This window comes from Corvus kubaryi, unplaced genomic scaffold (assembly GCF_017639235.1).
Source record: "Corvus kubaryi isolate FWS band 111438036 unplaced genomic scaffold, C.kubaryi_AGA036_p1.0 37398, whole genome shotgun sequence".
NCBI lineage: Eukaryota > Metazoa > Chordata > Aves > Passeriformes > Corvidae > Corvus > Corvus kubaryi.
Window position 1 is genome coordinate 37414512 of NW_024581137.1, and position 22223 is coordinate 37436734.

Here is a 22223-nt window from a genome sequence, read left to right on the forward strand (position 1 = left end):
CTGTAAGGTTTGCAACACTCTAGTTAAAAGATATTCCTAATAAACATTCCCCACAAGGCTTGAGGAATGCCTGTATCCTTCTCAGCAGAAGCTGCAAAAAACACTCAGTGGTGAAGCAAAACAACTCAATTCCTGGGGTGCCAGGAACCTTCCAATATCACTAACCAGAAATAATTTAAATTAAGATTGACATATACAAAAAATCGATCAATGTTTTCTGAATAAGTTTTTTTGGGGTTGCCTACCTTTTGATAAAATAAGAGAAAAGGGTGTTTATTTTCCACATAGAGAATAGTGTGATTGAAGAGTTTTTAAAAATTGCCTCATATGTAATCTTTCAGCCTTCTGAAAAGTAGTTGATCATGACAACCATCAACTTATACAGTGTGCTGGTATTCCTTCAGGACATGGCCAGGTGCTCAACGGGAACAGATTATGTGTGAGGTTCCTGAAGTGACAGTTTCTGATCACATCTCACCCATCCTACTACTTCTGTATAGATAATCCTCCACTAAACACAGACCAAAGGAATTAAATTTGTGTTGCAAGAAGAGAAAGCAGATGATGGTTTTGCTCCATCCTAGTGGCTGACTGTCACCAGGAAGGACAGAGCAGTCCTGAAGCACTGAATATTAGCTTGAAATCCTTATTTATCCTTGTGACCCTTCAGAGCACTTCCCCATCACCACAAACCTGAAGATCCCAGGCTATCAATGTGTTCACTCAAAAGAAAGGACATGGTCAGGGAGGGCTCTTCTTGTTATGAGAAGCCAAGGCACACACAGGCAGTCAGATGCTTCAGGCAGCTTTCTGAAGGCCAAGCAACTCCTCAGTGTCCACACTGCACCTCAGAAGTAACCACATTTCAAACTCACACTCAAGAAGCTTTCTGCTTGTCTCCATGATGGGAGACACCACAGCCTTTATACGAAGGATGATGCTGCAGCATCATCTTTCTTGCCCATCACAGCTTCCACAAAGTGAACCTGGGGTGATCCCCCTGTGTCAGAGCCCGTCCACCCTCCAGACAAGAACAGATACTGTAGTTTTTCTGTTTACCCATCCAGCAGCAAGCTACTTCCAAACCCAGCCCATGACCACAGCTTGCTTTGGGCCATCATGGCATCAAGTCTCAGCTGCTTCACTCACAAACAAACATGCCCTGGCCCAGGTGCCCTAAGACAGATCCACGTGAGCAAAAGGGATTCAAAGAGGCTTTTGGAAAGGCGTCCCATGTCCTGATGAGCTCTGCTGTTTAATCACATAGTTACAACACAAGATGAGAGTGCAAATGGTTGTGTGACTACATGTAAGAAGAAATATTCTGCGTGAAAAAAGAAACAGCCATTTGCTGAGCCACAGATGCCACCACAGCATTAAAAACTTCAAGGGGAAGGAATTAAAAGAAGGAAATGAGGACACACACATTTCATTGCTGTGCGACTCCTGCACAGGTCCATGTCAGTGGCCCGAGCTGGACACATGTGGAGGTGGGAAGGCTGGAGCAGCACCTGCCTGCGCCACTGGCCAGCCCTGGCTCTGCCCGTGCTGGAGGCAGCACTAATCAGGATGGCCACAGAAAACAGCTCCATTAGATGCAGCTCTGAACACAGAAGGATACCAAGGCAACAGACTCATAAACACACCGAAGCCACTAATGCATCCCTAACCTCTGCCTAAGGGATTGAACCTTTTAAAAGTACAGCTGATTCGATCTGAAAGCTCCTTTGTAAATGCTTCAGCCAGTTGAACAGGCAAAAAAAGCTAAAAAGAAACACTGTATCTTAAAAAAAGCTCATTGTAGAGAGACTATGGCAACTCAAGGGAAAAAAGGAGGAAAGAATGGTGATGTATATGGAGAAAATACCACCATCACTGGGAGAAAAAAAAAAGGAAACTACATTGTAATTTTAACAGCTTATTATGACTTTTTATTATCATTCCAGGTTATATTTCAGCGTATTTTACATCTTCATTTAATGTGAACAAATGCACATTCACAACTGGTTGAGACTGAAAATGAGCAAGAAGAAAGCACACAGATTTCAGTGTTAAATTAAACTGCCACACTTTAATGACAGTTGGAAATTTTTTCATTTCCTTCCTTTCACTTGCATTCAAGACTTGCAGAATGCTCCTGTCCTGGGCCTCATTTTTCCTGATGTGTGAAATGTCGGTGTAAGCTCTACTTCCTTATTTTCCTGCCCCACTCCTGTATCTTCCGAGCTGGTTTCACAAAGTGAGCCTTTGGTTACAGGCCACTCTTATGAGAGGTGGCAGAAGAAGGGAAACTTCAACTACACCCCAAGTCAATAGTAGCAAGTGAAGTGAAGAGGTAAAACAGAAAGTATCAGGCAATGGGGGAAGAGAGAAAAGTAGGAGACCATGAACATTTCTGCCAGCCTCAACTGTGAGTGCACAGAAAGTTGACATGGTAACAGTTATAAAGAAAAAAAAGAAATTTCTGCAGTACCTATGGGAGTGGCAAACTATTGGACATAAATAGTGGACAACTATTCATGATGGAAAAAGATGAGAAAGAAATGCATGATTCTAGAGAACTGAGTAAGAACAGAGATGGAATATCACACAAATACAACAGAATCTAAAATTAAATATGGTATACAACAGGAGTATGTATAAAATAGCACAGGCAAATGCAGCAGAGGGAACAGAGAATCTGACGGATAAAAAGATAGATTTGAAAAGAATAGAGAAAATAACACCCACATGGAAAGGAGCAAAAGAAGAAAAAATATTTGCAGACAAACATCTGTAGTCATGAGCATATTTTAAGTTCTGATTTTTTTTTAAGCTCCCTGTTTGCGACTCTCATTTTAACTTCGATCTTTCTTCCTCCATAAATCGGGGAACCATAAGGGAGAATGAACACTTTCACTGTGACTGACCACTACTGATACTGTAACTACAGACAATGCTCAGATATATTCATACACACTAAGCTTTACACAACATGGAGACTGCAAGGAAGGAGACTGACATACACATGGAGTGTCTCTCCTTTCTGATAATCTATGTATTTTAAATTATTTCTCCCCCTCTCTCCCCCATACCTCCTTTAACATTTCTCAAATGTGTATTACATGTAAGAGCTGACTTTACCACCAGGGCCTGCTTCAGCATGCTTTAGATATTAGCAGAGATTCAGTTATGAATAATAAACTGGTATTTTTTATAAAGGATACCTAAAATCTTAAACCTTGTTGCATACAAGAATTTAACTACTTTTCAACTACAGAGCTACTGTGGTCTAAATATACATACAGAATATAATGTGGAGAATAAGAACTGCAAAAGAAAAAATATTTACAACCTTTTGAATGAAATATTTTTTCACAGGAATGATAATTAAAAATACATTTTAAATATTGCTCTGGTATACCTGGCCCTCTTTTTATTTGATGATCTGCAAATGATACTTCAGAGGTAGTTTAAAAGTTGATTTAGTTAGCATGATAGAAGCCAAACATCTTGATTTCCTTGCACCCTTCTTCTTTTCAATTCGCACAATTTGTGATAGAACTTCTTTCATATTACAAAAAGTGTAGCTCTTCAAGAGAAGTTAATATTAAGTTGGATTCTGGCACTCTTAAGAACAATAAGAAAGCATTTTGACAGTCTTACCATACACATACTTGTGCAGTATCACCAAAGACAATAAAGGAATGACATAAGAATAGCACTCAGCTCAAAACAGATAAAATGTTAAACCTATGTTTGTCTGTCATTGTGCATTTGTGCATAAACAAAAAAATCTACCTACAAGTTTCCTTAACATACAAAACTGCAGCTCATAAAATCAAAGCCTTAACTTCTCTTTTCATAGACCATTAGTAAATGTTTTTACTTTTTTTAAGATGACATGGAATTTATACTGTAAGGACAATACTGATCTTTTAGAAACTAACTGTGACCACACCATTAACCTGCCAAATTAAAACAGGATTGTGCAGTCTACTCTCAGAGTAAAGTATAAATACATATACAAAATTTCTACTTCCAAGAAGCATTTCAGTGTTGAGGATTTGGTACTCTCCAACAGAAAATTTTTCCTCTATAACTGTTTTAAAATACATTTGTTATAAAACCTTACTTCAAAAACAACCTCTTTCCTTCTTCTTCCACAGCACAGTGTCTCCACTGTCTGTAACCATCACTGATTCATATGTGCTTTTAACTAATGTCAGTGCATGTAAAGAAATTGCCACTGTTTCGTTTACAGGTGAAAAAAATAACCTGAAATTTGAGTGGGTGTCCTTGCAACCTGAATGGTTCATCTTTACAGCAGAAAAACTTGCAGCAACTGCATGCAAACTCTTACACCAAACCACAAAACATTGTATTCAACTATTAGGAGCTGAATTACTTAAAACACTTTGATTTACTATATTACTTATTCTCTCTTCAGAACAGAAAACCAAATGAACTCCTATTTTAAAAGAGCTGTGCTAAAAGACTACTTCAAAAACTCATTACTGAAAGCCGCACACCAGATTTCACTGTAAGTTTACTATTAGTCAATCTTTCTTCGTGGGCTGAAGTTCACAGTGCTACTGCCTTATAATGCTGCTCTTGTTCCAAAAGGCTGTAAACGCATCTGGAGCGTTTTTTGAGTATTAGCTGTTGTGCAATAGATGTATCTTCAGTACTTTATCCTTGGTTATCAAAATGCTCAGAGCTACCAGTTTTTGGCAAATCCACCTTTTAATATCCAGGGAGGCTCTGTGTGAGTATAGTAATTTGCCTTTACAGTAAACAGGCAGAAGCAAGGTCATACCTGGAGTGCTGTGTCCAGTTCTGGGCTCCTCAGAGCAAGAGAGACATAGAGCTCCTGAAGCAAGTCCAGCAGAAGACAACAAAGATGATTAAAGGACTGGAGCATCTCTCTTAGGAGGAAAGGCTGAGGGAGCTGAGCCAGTTCAGCCTCGAGAAGAGACAACTGAGAGGGACCTCACTAATGTCTATAAGTATCTGAAGGGAGGGTGCCCAGAGGATGGACCAGGCTCTTCTCAGTGGTGCCAGGCAACAGGACACGAGGCAACAGACAGAAACTGATGCACAGGAAATTGCACCTAAATATGAGGAAGAACTTCTTTACTGTACAGGTGACCGTGCACTGGAACAGATTGTCCAGAGAGGGTGTGGAGTCTCCCTCACCGGAGATATTCAAGAACCATCTGGACACAATCCTGCGCCATGTGCTCTAGGATAGCCTTGCCTGAGCAGGGAGGTTGGACCAGATGACCCACTGTGGCCCCTTCCAAGCTGAACCACTCTGTGATTCTGTGAAATGAAATTATGCTACTAAAAGGTTAGTTATACTGGAATAGCTACCAAGTAGTAAAAATGGGAATATCAAAGCCTACAATGCTACTCAAGAAAGTAACAGAAGAACCTAAAATATACTACAACAAATGAACTCAATACCTTAAACAGTATTTTTGCTATAATACAGCCTCTAAAAACTCCACTGGAAAATTCCATTTCACAGGCACCAGGTCTTGGACAAACATAGAGTAAGATACAGTCATTACTTACTGGTTTAGTGTCACGTCTAAGATGAAAGATGATCCAAAAGCATCAACCTGGAAGCTGGCTCGAGCAATGTGGGTAGACTGCAATATGAAAAAGACTGGAATTATTATTAAGTCATGGCAAAACCTATTGTACTGGTTTGAGAATGCAACAAAATACACACACTAAGTAAAAATATGTCATTAACCAAATAAAATTGCATTGAAACAGACAAAGCAGTGTATGATCATGAATAAAAGATCGGTTTTCTGAATCTATGAGACTTATTCAAGAATTCCCAACAACACAATCTGTGACTCAGATAACCCCCCTATCTTAACCCATCTACACCATAGGAAGCAGCTCTTCAAACTCCCATCCTGGCAAAACAGAGCAAAGAGAAGTGAGACCTCCCCTGGCTCACATGTTTCTTACACTGACCCTGGACACAGACCAGAGAGAACAGCCGAGACATTACTGGCTTGGTCAGACAACTGTACACTCACAAATCTCACCAACTCTGCCTGAAAGAAACTGTTCATTCAGATACTCTCGTGTAGGAAAGCAATAGCAATGGGCTAAAATATCATAAGCTGCATTTCCTGTAAAGCTCTGACTCACAACACTCTAAAAGATTCCCAAAACTCCAAACCCTTGAGCAGCTACTAAAACCAAAGAAAAATGTGTGGTAGAGAAACAGCTTTCTTGCTTTCCTCTTTATCTTTCTTTTCTTCCATTCTTTATCATAGATCCTCCCCAAATTAGTTCCTTTAATCCAGTCCTGTAACAGGCAAACATGGGAATACTTCATAACTCCCAGCTGCCAGAAACAGAGTTTTATTCTAGTAGTAGTGGAAGAAAACTCTCAGCTATTCAATAGAAATGCAACCCTTGTTTCTAGAGCTGAAAACTCCCAAGAAGCAGAACAGCCATGTTATTTAACTAATTAATTAGAAAAGCTACTTGGAGACATTTTGGAAGAGGATCAACTTTGTTCTTACTTTCTTTCCATTGAAATCTGCACATTAAGATTTGAAGCATTTAGACAGAGGACCTAAGAGGAAACACTGAAGAACCACTTACAACTCCAAACTACACTTCTCCAAATAAATACAATACAGGATAGCACAAGTGTAACAAATGATTTATTGAAAACTCTGGGAAGCCCAGGACAGGATGGGATAACATGAATCATCAAATTCACTCTTTCTAAAACTACTGACAGGCTTTTCATAGGCATTAAATCCAGAAGAGCTGAGAATACCAGCTTCCTTGGAAAAGAACAGCAGCAATGAAGAGGAAAGTTGAGGGAATCACAACTTTTTTGTTTATTACATTTTTTAGTTGCCCTACAGCAAAATTTTCTTTTTATATCTACATATATAAACACGAGTATTAATAAATAAAAAAGACAACAGCCATGAATACATATCCACAAACAGATGAATCCTTTAAAAAAAACCCAGAAGTCAGGACAGTTTCTCTTACTAGAGGATGCTCAGACTGAGGGCCCTCTACAAAAATGCCTGGCTCTGTCATTACTGTGGACATGCATGCAAAATTGCATGACAAGAAACTCCACACATTTACATTACACTTCAGAAGGATGCAGTAAAACTGGAAAGCTCCTTAGAGGGCACGTCAATAGATATAATTCAGTGTCAGATATCCTCTTGGCTACCCCCACTACATTAACCTGCTTTGTAACACAGGCCACCAGGTCTTTGCTAAGTGGTTCTTGTAATTTCTGGATAATTTAAGATCATCTTTTTTGAACAAATGTATCGGTTTTGACCAACTGAAACTATATTTTACATATAGTTTACCTTATCTGGGTAAATAATGGGTGGTTAATTACCATCAATATTAAAAGCCTACTTTCTATCAAAAAAGCATTTAAAAAATTAAAAAGCAAATAAACAAACAAAAAGATACACAGCCATCTGGCATCTGTGATGACAGACACCCACAGAATGTACAGACACCCACCGCACATACGGCACCCACATGCAGGACCATCATTTAGCTGTTTCTGGCCTGCAGCAGCTAGTGCAACCAGAAATACAGCAAAAACAACCATCAACAAATTATCACATTACCATTGTTGTTTCTTTTCCACCTCTCAGCCAGCAGAGTCTGCTTTGAATGATTTTAAAATTTCATCTTCTCTTGCTAGACAAGAATTTTCAGGCTGCTGTTCACAAACAGGATGTGACAGGCCAAGAATCAAGTAAGGTAATAGGGACCAATGGCAGTTCTGTCATTCCCTTGTTCCACTGCAGCCCGTTTGCTAACCTTAACTAACCTTCATTCATCCACCTGCACTGCAACAACTGCTTTCTGATCAAAGGAATAATGGCAGCCCAGTTTTTTGATTCTCATCATTACATTATTAAATGCAAAGAACTTTCTACAGCACTTTATTATTCCTGTTTGTTAACAACATAGCTACATATGCCATCATTTAGATCTCTATACTGAGTATAGCCATATGCTATGGCCACATGGCCATATGCTGGTACCAGAAGAGAATTATGGAGTAAGAAAGCACATAAAAAGCCTAACTTGGATTTCTAAATGTACATATATTACACGTAACCTTTTTCATTAAAATGTATCCATCTCATAGACTGTAAGAGCACAAACTACTCTATTGGTTTGGTTTGGTTTGGCTTTTAACTGCTAGGTATATTGCACCATATCGATTTGGTCTGGGAGATTTCCCCTCCCCAACACATCTCTAAGACAAACTATTACAAGGCTAATGTATTTCTAAGGTGACCCTGGACCACAGTTACTCCCTGACAGAAACTGCTAATGTGGATTTAAGGGAGAAAATACATATTAATGAATTAATATGAAAAACATTACACCAATGTAACCAGTCCCCAAGACACATGATGCAAACCCAGAAACTCACCATTAAGTTTAAGCTCAAGTACAATCAAGTGTATCTCAAGGGTATTTCAAACCTACCAAGATACCAAGACATTCTGGATAGCTCGACAATCTCATCCCTTTCCAGAAATCGCATGCCTTCCTGGTACGTGTTTGTAAAGCACCATCAGACTGCACACTGTGGGCTGCTGCCGAAAATGAACAGTTCTGCCCCATCCTGGCCATGTGTTCCCACCTACTCTCCCTTGTCAGATCATGTGGCTAGCTAGAAAGTCAGATCAGCAGCAGAAAATTAATCACCACTTGGAGTGGGCCCGGATTTTGTCAGACAAATAAGCTGATCTAAATAAACCACAAGGTAGATGCAATAGAAAGAAGCCAGAGGGGACACCCAAGAGAGAATGAAGACAAAGACAGATTCCCCCTTTCAGCTAAAAATCTCATCCAGCGTAACAAAAACTCCACCTTAAGAATTCCAGACAATGCATTTCTTAGGGTACCAGTTCTTCTAAATATCTGGTTAAAAACCACAAAATAAAGAAATGGATTTCAAAAAGTCTTGGCTCTACATTATCTTTAAGCACATCTACCTGCCCACTCAGTGAATAGGTAAAATTGGTCAGCTGCAAAGAAGCTCATTCATAGACATATGTCAACGAAAGACCCCAAAGAGAGGAAAAAAGTACTTTTCCATCTATACCACCTCAGTTAAGCAGAAGTAACAAGAAAGACACCTGCAAAGGCTTCTCCAAACCGCTGAAGCAAGACAATTAATTACCTCATTCAGTTCTCAAACCCAGGAACTCTCTCAGAAAATGTGAGGCTTTTGCAACAACCATCAGCTGGACAGATCAGTGGCTGACAACTGAGTCATAAAAGGGGAGTTTCTGGAGACCATAAGATGCACTCAATGCAGAACATGAGCAAGAGCCAGGAAAGCAGAATCGAACAACTTAATGGAAGAGCACAATGCCATGCCTCCAACACAATCAAAAAGTTCTGAAATTTTTATGTCAAGCAACTGAAGAAGAAAAATACCAGTAACAGCTCTGAAATTAGCTGCAATACTTCAGATGCAATTTCTAGTGGTGCATAAAGTGCACTGATCTGCAAGCCCTGCTACAGAAAATTCTAAACATCCCATGCACCTAATGCAACTATGCAAGAGCTAACTTCTGTTAAAGATTGTGAAGTTTAAGCATCTAAGTGAATGTCTGAAAGGAATCAAGAGTAAATGGAGTGGAAAAGATTATTTCAAATCACTAAGCACAAAGTTATTTTATCTAAAGCAAAGATTAAAAGCTTGAATTCTACAAAAACAAAAGTGGTATGCAAACCTTCCTGCCAAACCAAGAGCAATGTGATTCCAATTATTTTAAATCACCTGCTCCATGCCTCAGGGATCACTGCTGTAACAGAGGAGACAGACAATCAGTACCAAATATGACTATTTATTACTACAAAGAAACACAACAGAATAATGATGTCCCTTCAGTACTCCTGCTGGGGATCAGCCTTCTCCAGAAACTGGCCCCTAAGAACGAGCATCTGTGAAGGGAACAAATGTACATCACCTACAACCAGCACACATGATTGCAGATTGACATCAGTGCACTGCTCTGGAGGTAACCTTAAACATGTTTCAAAGATTTTCATTTCAAATAGGTCAGATATCCTAACCACCAGTGAAACATTTACAAGCTATGCACTTCCTTTAATAATCAAACTAACAAGAATCTTAAATGGAAAAATTTAGGCATTTTGCTCGCATTGTGTATAATTATCTGAGTATTGAAACAGCACAGTAACATAATGACTTAATATTTTTTCCTCAAAAAATAAGGAAAAATAATTAAAAACATGTTGTGATGCAATGTGCAATTCCTCATGTTTCCTCTTCCGAAGTATACTTAATAAAGCACTTAAGATGCTTTTAAATAAGTTTTGCTGGAAGAGATTACAAAAAATTCTGTCAAAAAAGAACAGTCTTCTGTAAAAAAAAATTGAGAAAATCCTATTTATATGTTTGCCCTTTGATGTACAGAATTTTATATTTACTTCTATTTATAGCATTGTAGTTTCTAATTAAAAGATTCTGATCAAATTTGTAGACTTGAAAGAAAAGCATCAAGAGAATCAAGAGATAAAATAATACAGGATGTTCCAGGAAGAAAGAGCTTTAAAAGTGTATTTCAGAGCTTGTAAGAACAATGAAATTTTATAGCAGACATTTGGTGAGTCAGTCACATTTTCAAAGTAACAGATTCCTTAGATATTAATTTAATTTCACCCCCCCATTTCATAGAACAGAAACCTCAGCTTGTTGACAATCCCTTAAGTGTGTATGAAATAACATAAGTTATCTTAAGTTCAGATAAGCCAATGGAAAATCAAAATAAATATAATCATGAAATTAAATGAAAAATACACTAAAAATTTTATGTAGATTTACCTACAATTGCTGTTTTGAAAATAATAATTACAAGTAAATTTATGCTAGAGTAGAGAAATACAGTGCCAATTAGCACACTATAAAAGGACACACAAAACGTACACAATCTATAATGACAATTTTCAGCTTCAATTTTGTTGTAATAAATCTAGAGTTATACAGTATATTGTTGCTTTATGTAAAATAAGAAATCTGTTCAAAAACTTACTTTTTTACTTGTACTGGGAAGAAACAAAAAATTAAAACTTTGCTTAGAGACAAAATTCAGAAATAAGCCTAGGTCTAGTATGAAAAATATGTATCCCAAGTGAAAGAATCTTCTTTAAAAAATACACAATAAAATATAACTACAACATGATTTTTCCTCAGGCCTTCTCTATTGCCATTTGCAAATATCTGATTTTAGTCAAAAGTTTAGTATCACTGAACTGGATCCACATATCACAGCATATTAAACAACTGCAAAATCTCTTTTTCTTTACTTTCCCTAGCATTCTCATAATATTTATAGGCACTCATTTACTGTATTAATCATCATTATTATTTGACATTCTTCATGCAAGCTCTCTCTTTTTATCCAATGCATAAATCTAAATATCTTTGAGGCGTTTGGTGGGGCGGAGTTTATTTAATGAAAAAACTGCAGAACAGAACCATGGTTTGATGGAGACGCTTTTACAACTACCTCTTTAGGGCACATTAGTAAATCAGTTATTTGTTCTGAGGAAAAGCTAGAAATAAGAAAATATTTTAATAGATCCATGTTCATTTTTTAATCCTGGATCACACATCTGTTCTCCATGCCAAGTGAGGGTGGAGCACAGGGAGAGCTAAACACCGTAAGCTAGAGTGCAGTGCCAAGGCCCAGTTCACTGTGGTCGTAAACACAACCTAAAACAGCTTTTCTGCATACAAACATCACAGTATCAATGAACTCAAACTCAGAAACAAGAACTACTTGTACCTCTAAAATGCCAGTAATTCGTTTTTCCAATAGGAAATTAAAAAAAAAAAAAAAAAGGAAAAAAATCAACCCTATTTTGTTTATTTATTTGAACACAGCAACTGATTGAATTTACTTAATATATATGGGGGAACAGCAGCAGGGAAACAAGTCCCAAGCACAAACTAATGAAATGCAACATGTTACACAGGTGTCACTGCTGCAGAGTCAGTGCCTGGGTAGCAGCATGGATCCTTCTGAAGTCCTGCAGAGGACACCTGAAAGCTTCTCTTCCTGCTCCCCTTCCTCACCTCCACTTCATCTTTCTCAAAAACTCACCCAAGGTTAAATGTTAAATGGGATAATGAAGACAGGAAAACTATCAGGCTGTCACTGCTAGAAAATTTAGCATGGTCTACCATTTGATCTCATACATCTAATATGAGTAACTGAATGGGCAAGATGCCACTTCCCACTTGTTTCCAGCACCAGTAAAGCCCCATGGCACCGGATCTCACACTCGTGCTTTTAAGTGTAGAGGACGATGTTAATTTGATTCTAAAATTTTGTTTGCAACTTTTGATTTCCTATGAGACTAATTACTGTAAGTCTTCAAATCACTGTGAAAGGAAGAACTGCAAGAACTTTGAGGAAGTCGAATTTTTTTTTTCCCCCCATTTTCTGAAAGGGATGCAGCAAGGATTCATGTATAAAAGGTTACATACAACTGAGGCGCAAGAGGTCTTAAATACACCACTGGGGGGGCAAAACCAGAAAACTGGTGACTGTTCCATCTCATGTTTTTAAAATGCACTCAATAAGGTTCTTCATCAAATCCTAATGGCTAGGGATGATGTATGATCAAATAGGTTGTTATAAGTGTGATTAATCAAGTACAGGGTCACATATAGAAAACAAAAAAAAAGTCACTAATTAAAACTTGCAAAGTTCAGAATCTTTTCCTCCCCTAATTCATACGAAATGTTGATGACCACTGAAGATCACACTTCTAAAACTGAGACAAGGAGCAGAGCAAAGAGAGACTCACTCACCCTGTGACCCAGAAACACCAGTTTCCATTGCTCCCCACAGTGACTGTAGCTTTCAGAAAGCCAGATCTAACAAGAAAAGCAATGTACTGGCATGTCTAGGAGTCAGAAAAAATACTACAGCAGCAGTAGTGCAACGTATTCCATCTGTATCACTCAGCAGCCCTGGACCTGGCTGCAATCAGAGGGGAAAACAACTTCCTTGTGAAGAAATACGACATCAGAGGGCAAGGACTCCAACAAGGACAATCTATCCTCAGTGAAATACCCCTCTCCCTGGCAGTTTCAAGTGGGCAGAACCCAAATGAGCCACTACTCGTGCACAGCTGCAGTGTGAGAGGCAAACATCAACACACCACCCATCTGCAGGGGGACAGAACATAAAACAAGGGCAGCAACGCACGCGCCGTGGGCAGCACTTGAGCATGAACCCATCTGGATCACTGTGTCATCTCTCTGCAGAAAGGACTATTGTCCAAGAACACCATTTAGGCAAGAAGGAAAACTCAACGGATCCAACGGTCAGCAGGAGTGAAGGCATTTCCTTTGCTGAAGCAGATGGTGCCTTGAGGTCATTTTTAGCTACATGTTTTCCAAGCTCTGAAAGGAATCAATAACATTTAAAGGCCCCGATTTTCACATCTCTTGCAGTCTTCAGAAATGAAGGAACAGAGTTTCACTGTGAGAGAAATCTACAAAAACCCTCCATTAAGCCGCCTTTACATTACAAATAAAGATTTCAAATGTAGTAAAAACATTCCACACTAACTTTGCTCCTTTATACCAGTTTCAGTGACCAAACCTTTTTTCAGCAACACAGTGACATACTCCAAACATTTCCAACTGGTCTTACATTTAGCTTGTATACAAATGAAAGCTTACTACCAAAAGATTAGCTCTGCCCACTGAAAGTGACAAGCACTCTCTAACACCTAAAGCCTACCAACACGGTTAACTTATGCCAGAAATGGACCTCGAGCACCAGCACAAAGTTTACTAACATCTTGTCTTCATCAGAGGCTAAGAAGAGCTTGACAAAACTTGCAGACTCTTAGGCATGCCAATACATTGCTCAATCAATTCCACAGATAATACTTTTTAAATATGACTCAACCTCTACATTCAAGTATCAAAGTTCTGCTTCAAGTTGAAAAGTGCAAAAAATGCAAATTTCAGAACTCCTTTTCCCCTTGATACAGCCTAGGAGATCAAAATGAATCAACATTTTCACTGTATGTATTTTCTGAAACAACTGATGGATGGATTTTTTCATTCCCACAGAATTTCAGGGGTTGAAATACTCCAAGGAGACATTTCTGGAACAGAGTGTATTCCTACATACTCCTATTATTCTGGGCAATTTTTGAGCTGTAAGTCAGGGCTGTATCCTCCACACTCCTATACATCACACTTTCATTAGAAGGCAATTACCCACACAAATTTTTCTAAACTTTGTATTAATACCACATTCTGGAGTATGCTTTTCTAAAGCATGGTCCCTTGCTACAGTCTTATGGTCTGGTCACACCCATTTCACTTAAAAACAAGGAAGAGAGAGAGACTTAAGAGTGAATTTAGTATAGGCAGACAAATCAGAGCTGACCAAATTATCAGATGTATTACCGAATTTCACTGTCTGAGGGAAAATACCCGGCAGCAATGCCGCGCTTCCTAACTTACTTTAACTGAATCCAGTTTTCAAGCTGGACTCCTAGTGACTCAACAGTTAAAACAGCTCTATGTCATTTGCCACTTTCTGTGATTTCTACATAATTCTTTAATTTCAGGTGACACTGGCTTTCCATTTGGACCTACCCAACCAGCCAAGCCCCATCACAGTAGTGCATGCCACAGCCTGGCAGAACACATCCTGACCATGTGTACATGCACTTCAGCCACCTTTGCTGTTCAGTGCTTAACATAAAGTTTCTGGGAAAAAAACATAAGCCTTCCCTCGCACAGTCCTCCCACTAAAGTATTAAAAGCTTGCACAGATGTTATCTTCAGTGTCCAAAGCTCTCATCTGCACTGAACATGCTTCCATCTGAGGAGAGTGATGTTGTTCCACATCCACGCTTGGCTGTGGCTCAGGACAGCTGCCACTGCACAGTTCATCCCTACAGCACAGATTTTTCCTCTGCAGATTAATGCAACTATTGCAGTGGCTTCAGAAGAGTACTATCAGGGAGCATCCACAGCTATGAAGAGCAAAATTTCATCCGACAGGTCTCTGCAATCCTGTATGTGCTCCAAAAGACATCTCCACAGAACAGTGTGTCCATATACTATCTAGGAGACCACTGGCAAGCCAAAGGAAAGAAGGTAACTAGAGGGGCGTTGAAGGCTTTCTTGCCTGAAAGTTTTCCACAGACAATAATAGCAAATTTGGCATTGTTTAAAATAAATTACGTAAGTCAAAACTACAGGAAAGGAAGACAGGATGGGAGTCATGGTGATTTCTGGAGATGTTGAATACAGCAGTTTTGGTTAACATGCAAGAAACAAACAATTACACTATTTCTGGAAAATACAATACTGAAAAAATTTTATCTAGTGACAAGAACACTGAACCATATCAGTGGATTAAGAGAAAGAGATATTGCATAGGCAGACACGACAGTCCTGCATCCAGTCTTTATCCTCAGACAGTATTGGACTTCACCCTCTACATCCACAGTTATCCAGACAGAGAATACACATGGGCCTGGGCTGGCAACAAAATCATCTGACAACATGTGAGTACTTCCCAGGAAGCAGAAGAGCAGTCTGCATGGGAGGAGAGGCAGCCTTGGCTCAAAACCATGGGAGTGGAAGAGAAGGATCCTTGTCTTCCATCCTCTCCAGGGAGAGAAACCCAGTGGAAGGCAGCACCAAGGGGAAGGACCACAAACCTCAACAGAGCTGACTGGAGAGCGAAAAGCACCGAGCCAGTGCTAGCTAGAAGGACCCACAATTAAGAGAGCTGAACCTTATCAGGCTTTTGAAGGTTTTATACAGTTTGATTGACCTTTAAGCAGTGTTTGACAGGATAACTGTGATAATGTTTCCACAAAGCAGAGCCCTAAAAAAAGTTGTTAGTTTTGAGTCACTTAAAGACCGGTATGATTATTGGGAAAACTACAAAAGGGACCTGGACCAGAAGGATAATATATCTACCATGACTTTTTAAGACATATGTCCATAATGCTCTTGTGGCAAACATTTCACAGCAAATGTTAACTTCACATGTAGCTCCTCCAGAATATCGCTAAATGTCATCAAAGTTTATCATGACACTGCTCAGGATGCAACACGCTTCTACACCATGCATGTGTTATAGCTGATAGAGCTGATGACACTGTAGGGGTCCCAAAACAGGTATACAGTGAAACAGTGTCAGAAAGAAAACTCAGTGTCATCCTGCACTCAGAGGCACCAACACAGACCGGGAGTGAATACAGACACATTCATCAACAGAGCTAGAAAGGAGTCCTCTGTCAGACTTTGCAGTTACTACATTGATCGTGGCAAGGAGCAAATGTTAGGAAAATACTCTCTATACAAATTGTTACATCTGAGCCTTTAAGATCCTTTTAGGCTGTATATAAGCCTGTTTTTGAGGCTAAGCCATAGCTTCAGGAATATCTCTCTTTTCCAGTTGGCTGTTGCACAAGCATGAGAAGATGACACAAAACAACATGAACTCTGAAGCAGAGGCAAACCAGAGATTTTTTTGCTGGATGATTTTTTGGACTTATACATTTACTGCCACAACAAATCTCATTATCAAGCAGGGAAAGACTTTTCCTGATACGAGCTTGCAAAGAAGGATAAATTAGGAATTTGAAATATTCTTTGCCTATAAAATACCAAAAGACACTATGAATACTTTATAAATAAAGGTGTACTTGAAAGTGCCTCCTACATCAGAAATCAAAGGACACTCTCAATGCCCTTACATCGTTTGACACAAAATCTATAGCAAAGCTTGGCCTTCGGCAGTTTTTTTCCTCTTCAGGAAGGCAAGACCTGCATCAAGAGTATGAATATTTTAACCATCATTCACATATTCATAAAATATTGCTATGTTGGTGAAGTATCTTATCATATTGCAGAACTGCATACACTGAACATACAGTAAAGTATCACGCATATTTTGCCTAATGACTTACAAACCCTACAGGGCAACAAGGCAGGAAGAAAACCAAATTCAGCAAGAAACCAAATGCATGTTATTACTCACTGTAGCCCCTTTCCCAGTTTAGCCTCCTCCTCTCTGGTTTTGTGTTAGGATGATCAAAAACTGTGCCTGTTTCTCCAAGAGACAGCAGTCATTTGATTAAGTGGGCAGAAAAGAACTTTTTTAATCTGGCAATTTCTCATGACACTTCTCTTTCCAAGAGTCACCATCCATCAGTCCCAAACTCTAGAGATATTTTATAAGTCACTCAATGGTCAGAACTCTCTTTTTAAAGAAAAATATTACTGTTCGTTGGAGCTACCCAAGACAGTAACTTACAACACCAGAAGTTGACACCATCAGAACAGAAAGCAAGAGTCAGCATTTTCAGAAGCACCTGCGAAGAACAGGGATATCCTGTTTGAAGCACAAAGCTGCTCTGAAATTGATTATTAGCAATAAGAAATCATCTAAGAAATCTGCAAGCTATGATTCCCAATAGGTGTATGCAATTGTATCATTTGGTCACAAACAATACAGGCTGTGGGAGACAAGTAAGTTCTTTACTGAAAACTACTAACTCACTCTGGACTACAAACAACAGGCACCTCTGTCTCCAGATGCAGCTCAGTCCTGGAGCCCCTTCAGGCCCAGCTCCCTACAACCAGGTTGTCCCTTTTACTCTCTCAGAAGTAATCCAGCATGCCTTCGTGAAAAAGGGCAATGAGCAAGTGAAAAACAGCTTGAGAAACAGAAATTGCTGTATCATTAGTGTCTTGCACAACCAGCAGAGATGAGTGAATCTCTGTCCATAGTAGGTCAGAACCTTGCTCCCACTGAAAAACATAGCAAATCTCACAAATTTCCATGTAACACCCAGATATATAAAAGATGGATAATGCAACGAGAGCTGCAAGAGGAACAACATTGTCCCTTAGATTGTGTGTGCAGACCTACAGCATGACCACAAAGTGCTGGCCCTAAGTAGAACGGGGACGCTTGCTGGTGGTGAGTGGCAATCTCTGCTGAGAGCACGATCGCTGTAAAGTTATACCCTGGGCTGAGGGAAGACATCTGTTAGGTGAAGGCACGTAGTGGTCTGGTACTTTAATCTTCAGCTGGAAAATGAATCTCATCTTCCCAACCAGAACACTTAATCCACTAAAAATTATTAAGGAAAAGGTCCTCCAGGCCAGGTGCTGATGGAAATCACAAACCCAAGTTGGCAAAGACGTACTTTGTGCTTTGTTTTGCTCTTCTTCACAGGCAGAAGGACAGATACAGGCAGTGGGGAGGGATGCTTACACATTCCCACATTTTAACAAAGAACATGTCTGCACAGTATTGGCTAAAGGAACTTGTGGTTTCCCACGTGCTTCTTACAATATCAAAATATGGCTTAAGGCACAGAGTTAAAAGGTTCCTTAAAAATGTCCATGGTGGGAACTTTCCTTCTTTTAAACACAAAAATCTTAGATTAGCCTTCACTGAATGTCCCTGACATAGAGGACTCTCATCTTCTAATACACTTACTTATGCAGCAGTAAATTAGGTGTCCATTGCTAAGATCCTGGATTGCATTAATGATAATATAATATTAGTGTATTTTTAGCTATATTTTACCTTGATTATTCTATACAGTAAGTGCTGTGCAGCTGCTAACAGGCCCCCTTTGGGGAACAGAGAAATTGAAATACAGGAGTGTCACAGATACTAGTAGTTACTCTATTCTGCAATGGAATTAAAAGCAGAAACCCAAAGTCACGTGAATTCTCCAACGTACACTATATATTGTACATTAAAACATTAATGACATGAAAATATAATAGCCTACAACATTTGCCTTGTGCTGTGTTCTGAGGTTCAGCAATCTTGGACAACTACAGTTGTGAGCACATTAATTATGTTTTTTAAGCAATTACATTCTGGCTTTGCAAGATGAGTATATAGACTATTTCCTTCACTATTTAATACTAAAGCATGCACATAGAGAAGTCACTCAACTCTTATGGCAATGGCCCAAAAACCCCAAAACAAACAAAACAGACAAAGTTGCTAGAGAAAAACCTCAACAAATGCTGAAAACAAACCATAAATTTTTAGAAATCTGCCATCCATCACTTCCCCAGTCACTTGTGCCTTCAATTATCTCCTTTCACCCCCTTTTCTCGTATTACACTCCTCTGGCTCAACTCCATCCTGAGCCTGTTTTAAAACCCCTGATCTGCAAAGGCCACACTTTTTTTCCACATGATCATCTTCATTTCCCTTTGTGCAGTTCTGAACTCAGGCTTGCATCCTTCTTGTTCAACTTCTGCCCTTTCTGCAGCTAAAGCTTTCATCCAGGAATTAAAGAAATCCAATCCGATTTAGTGTGACTTCGTTCTCTCCAGCTTATCTCTCTCTCCCCCCCCCTTTTATCTTTATCCGATTCAAAACACAACTACATTGTTCTACATTAATTCAACATTAATTCAACTACAGCCTTGTTGTCTAGTCCTCTGGCTGCACCTTCCCATTCAGGTATCTGTTTTTCTAGACATGGTTGCTAGTCCTTCACTCACCGGAGATTCTTCTTGAATGTTTTTACCTCCTCCGAAGCATCCTCCCTTAACTAATCCAGAAGGCCCTTAGCTTTGGTTTGAAATCTCTATTCAAGAGCAGCTTTTTTAACTCTCATATATGGCTATTCAAAGACTATTAGCACTGGATAGAGCATGGAGACAGTCAGAGTGCATTTAATCATAAAAAAAACAAATACATATGGAAATGTTATTGATGGAGAGAACACCTCTGTTCCCCTACTCTTTATATGCCACTGTTAACTCTTCAGGGCAGGCATGGATGTCTCTTCGTGTATGAGCAGAATCCAGCATCTTTATACTTCATGTGACATTCACCAGACACCCAAAAGCAACCATAAAAGTTAACTCTCTGAAGTTAGTCCATAACTTTGGTAAGTACCTTCCTAAATGCAGCTCCACCAGTTAAGCCAAGTCAGCCGCGCTGCTGGTCCATTACCGCCAAGCTGACTCAGATCCCTGGGCAAGGGATGCAATATCCTGCAATTAGGATGTAACCATGCTCTGTGCCAGAATCACAGAAAACCTGTACTGCTTCACTCGGTTCAGCCTGCTTGGCAATTTTCTTTGTTGAAAGCACTGTCAGCTACTGTATCCTTCCATGCATAACAACCATCAGATACTATGGGAGAGGCTGGGAATATTTTAAGCTGCAGCAGGGAAACCTCTTGATCAGTAATAAAAGTTGTAGTAGCTTTTACACATTTACATCAGAGCTTTTACACATTTACATTGGTTTACTGTGAAGGCTGTTGTGAAATAAACGTATTTAACTCTTTTCAAACCACCTGTGTTACTCTTTTTTTTTCTGCTTAGAGTAATATCCATACTAACAATTTAACTAGATGAAGAAGACTTGAAAATTTTATGAGCATAACATTGGTGAATAAAAGCTGAGACATTCAGAAATAAACCATTAATTAGCAGTTTGTTATGTAAGATCAGTATTTTAATCCTAATACTAAAGCCAAATGCAGCCATTACTAAGTTTAAAACAGACATGTCACAAAGTGTTTGAATTTGTGACTCTTCAAGGGTCTTCAAAGAAACCTGAAATGCCTAGAGGATTTTTCCTTCTTTTTTAAGCAAAGCATTATGAACTTTGAGAATCCTATTTTATTGTACTATAAATATGGTCTTCATATCTGAAAACTCTTAACATAGAGTAAGTTACATTCAGAGGCAAATACATATGCTATGAAGAGCTTGTTTATTATTTGACTACACAAAGAGAATGCAAGTTGTCAGTTCTTATACTGCATGGATTATAAAAAAGAAATATGAGACAATTTTTTCACATACGTTGCTTCTTAAACACACAGTAGTCAATTAGAAAAAGAGGAAACGGAGGCCTGCAACTCATCTTGGACGTCAGCAGTTACCTCAAATGCTCATATTTTATGTTCTTCATCTATAACAACATGGACTCAATGTTTTCTTCCTGTAGATGTAACAGCCATATATCACCTCAAACAAAAGGGGTCAAGATGAAAATCACTATATTTTAATAAAAAATGAGGTTATTAAAAGTTATAGGGATTGGTCTTCATATAACAGAAATATGTTTTTTAATACAAACAGTGCCAGGTTAATGGCAATGATCTTAGAGGTCTCTTCCAACCTTAGTGATTCTATGATTCCATGGAATTTGAAAATATACCCCGGGTATATTGGGCAGCAGGCAATATGCACGTTAAATCCCGTGTTTAGTTCACATGTTACATTTCAAGCAATTCCCTTCCGACATCCAATTTCTATTTTTAAAATCACATCCGAGTCCACAGAACACAAACCCACCCTGCCCACGCTTCAGCCAGAAGCCGAAATTAAGCCGCAGCGTTTCAAGCCCGGCTGTCGCAAAGGCACTGCAACTTTCATTTTGGGTGCCCCGGCCGCCGCAGGCAGCGGGCTGTGCCCGCCCGGGCCCCCGCTGATGGCCAGGGGAGAGCATTAACAGGCACGGGGACCATCTTAACTAATTCGGGCGCCCTTGCACAGGACTGGCATTCCCAGCGCTCCCGCGGGAAACCGAGCCGCGCGTCTGGCCGAGCATCGCTTTGCACCGAGCGTTATCCTTCGGCGGTGCAAACAAACACCCTTGGCGGAGGGTGCGGCGAGGCTCCGCACCGCCGGCCCCGCTGCACTGCCGGCCCCTCTCCCCCCGCCCGGCGCTCACCTGTGTCCGCGCCGCCTCGCTCCGCACCCGCGTGCTCAGCGCCGGCCACCGCGCCCCGCCGCCGCCCTCGCCGGAGACCAGCCGCAGGGGCCTGATGCTCTCTCGCTCCGCGAAGGGGCTCTCGCCCCGCCGCCCCGCTGTCGCTGTCGCCGCCGCCGGCCCGGCGCCTCCTGCGCAGGGGAGAGGCACTGTCACCCGGCTGCGCCCCCGCCACCGGCGCGCAGGCTGGAGCGGGGGCTCCGTTTCCATGGGGCTCCGCAGCAGCTTCGGCGCGGCGTACCCCGCTTCCCACCGCCGCCCCCGCCCCAAGCGCGACGGTGCTGCCCCGCGACCGCGACTCACCTGGGGCCGCTGTCAGGGCGCCGAGCGCCAGGCAGAGGAGGCAGGCGGCAGCCCCCATGGCGCTGCCCGCCGCCCCGCTCGCCGCCG

General features: G+C 40.3%; 1 protein-coding gene across 15 annotated transcripts in view; it reads right to left on the minus strand.

Annotated features, from left to right (window-relative positions):
- ADAM22 (ADAM metallopeptidase domain 22) overlaps positions 1–22217 on the minus strand; it is a 129029-nt gene extending 106812 nt beyond the window's left edge. For all 15 annotated transcript variants that reach the window (XM_042043306.1, XM_042043313.1, XM_042043311.1 and 12 more), the window contains exons 1-3: positions 22137–22217; positions 21795–21964; positions 5560–5636 (exon numbers count right to left, since the gene is read on the minus strand). In XM_042043306.1, the coding sequence (XP_041899240.1) occupies positions 5560–5636; positions 21795–21964; positions 22137–22194 (305 nt within the window). In that variant the 5' untranslated portion in view covers positions 22195–22217. The remainder of the gene's footprint in view (positions 1–5559; positions 5637–21794; positions 21965–22136) is intronic.
- Between the last annotated feature and the right edge of the window lie 6 nt (positions 22218–22223).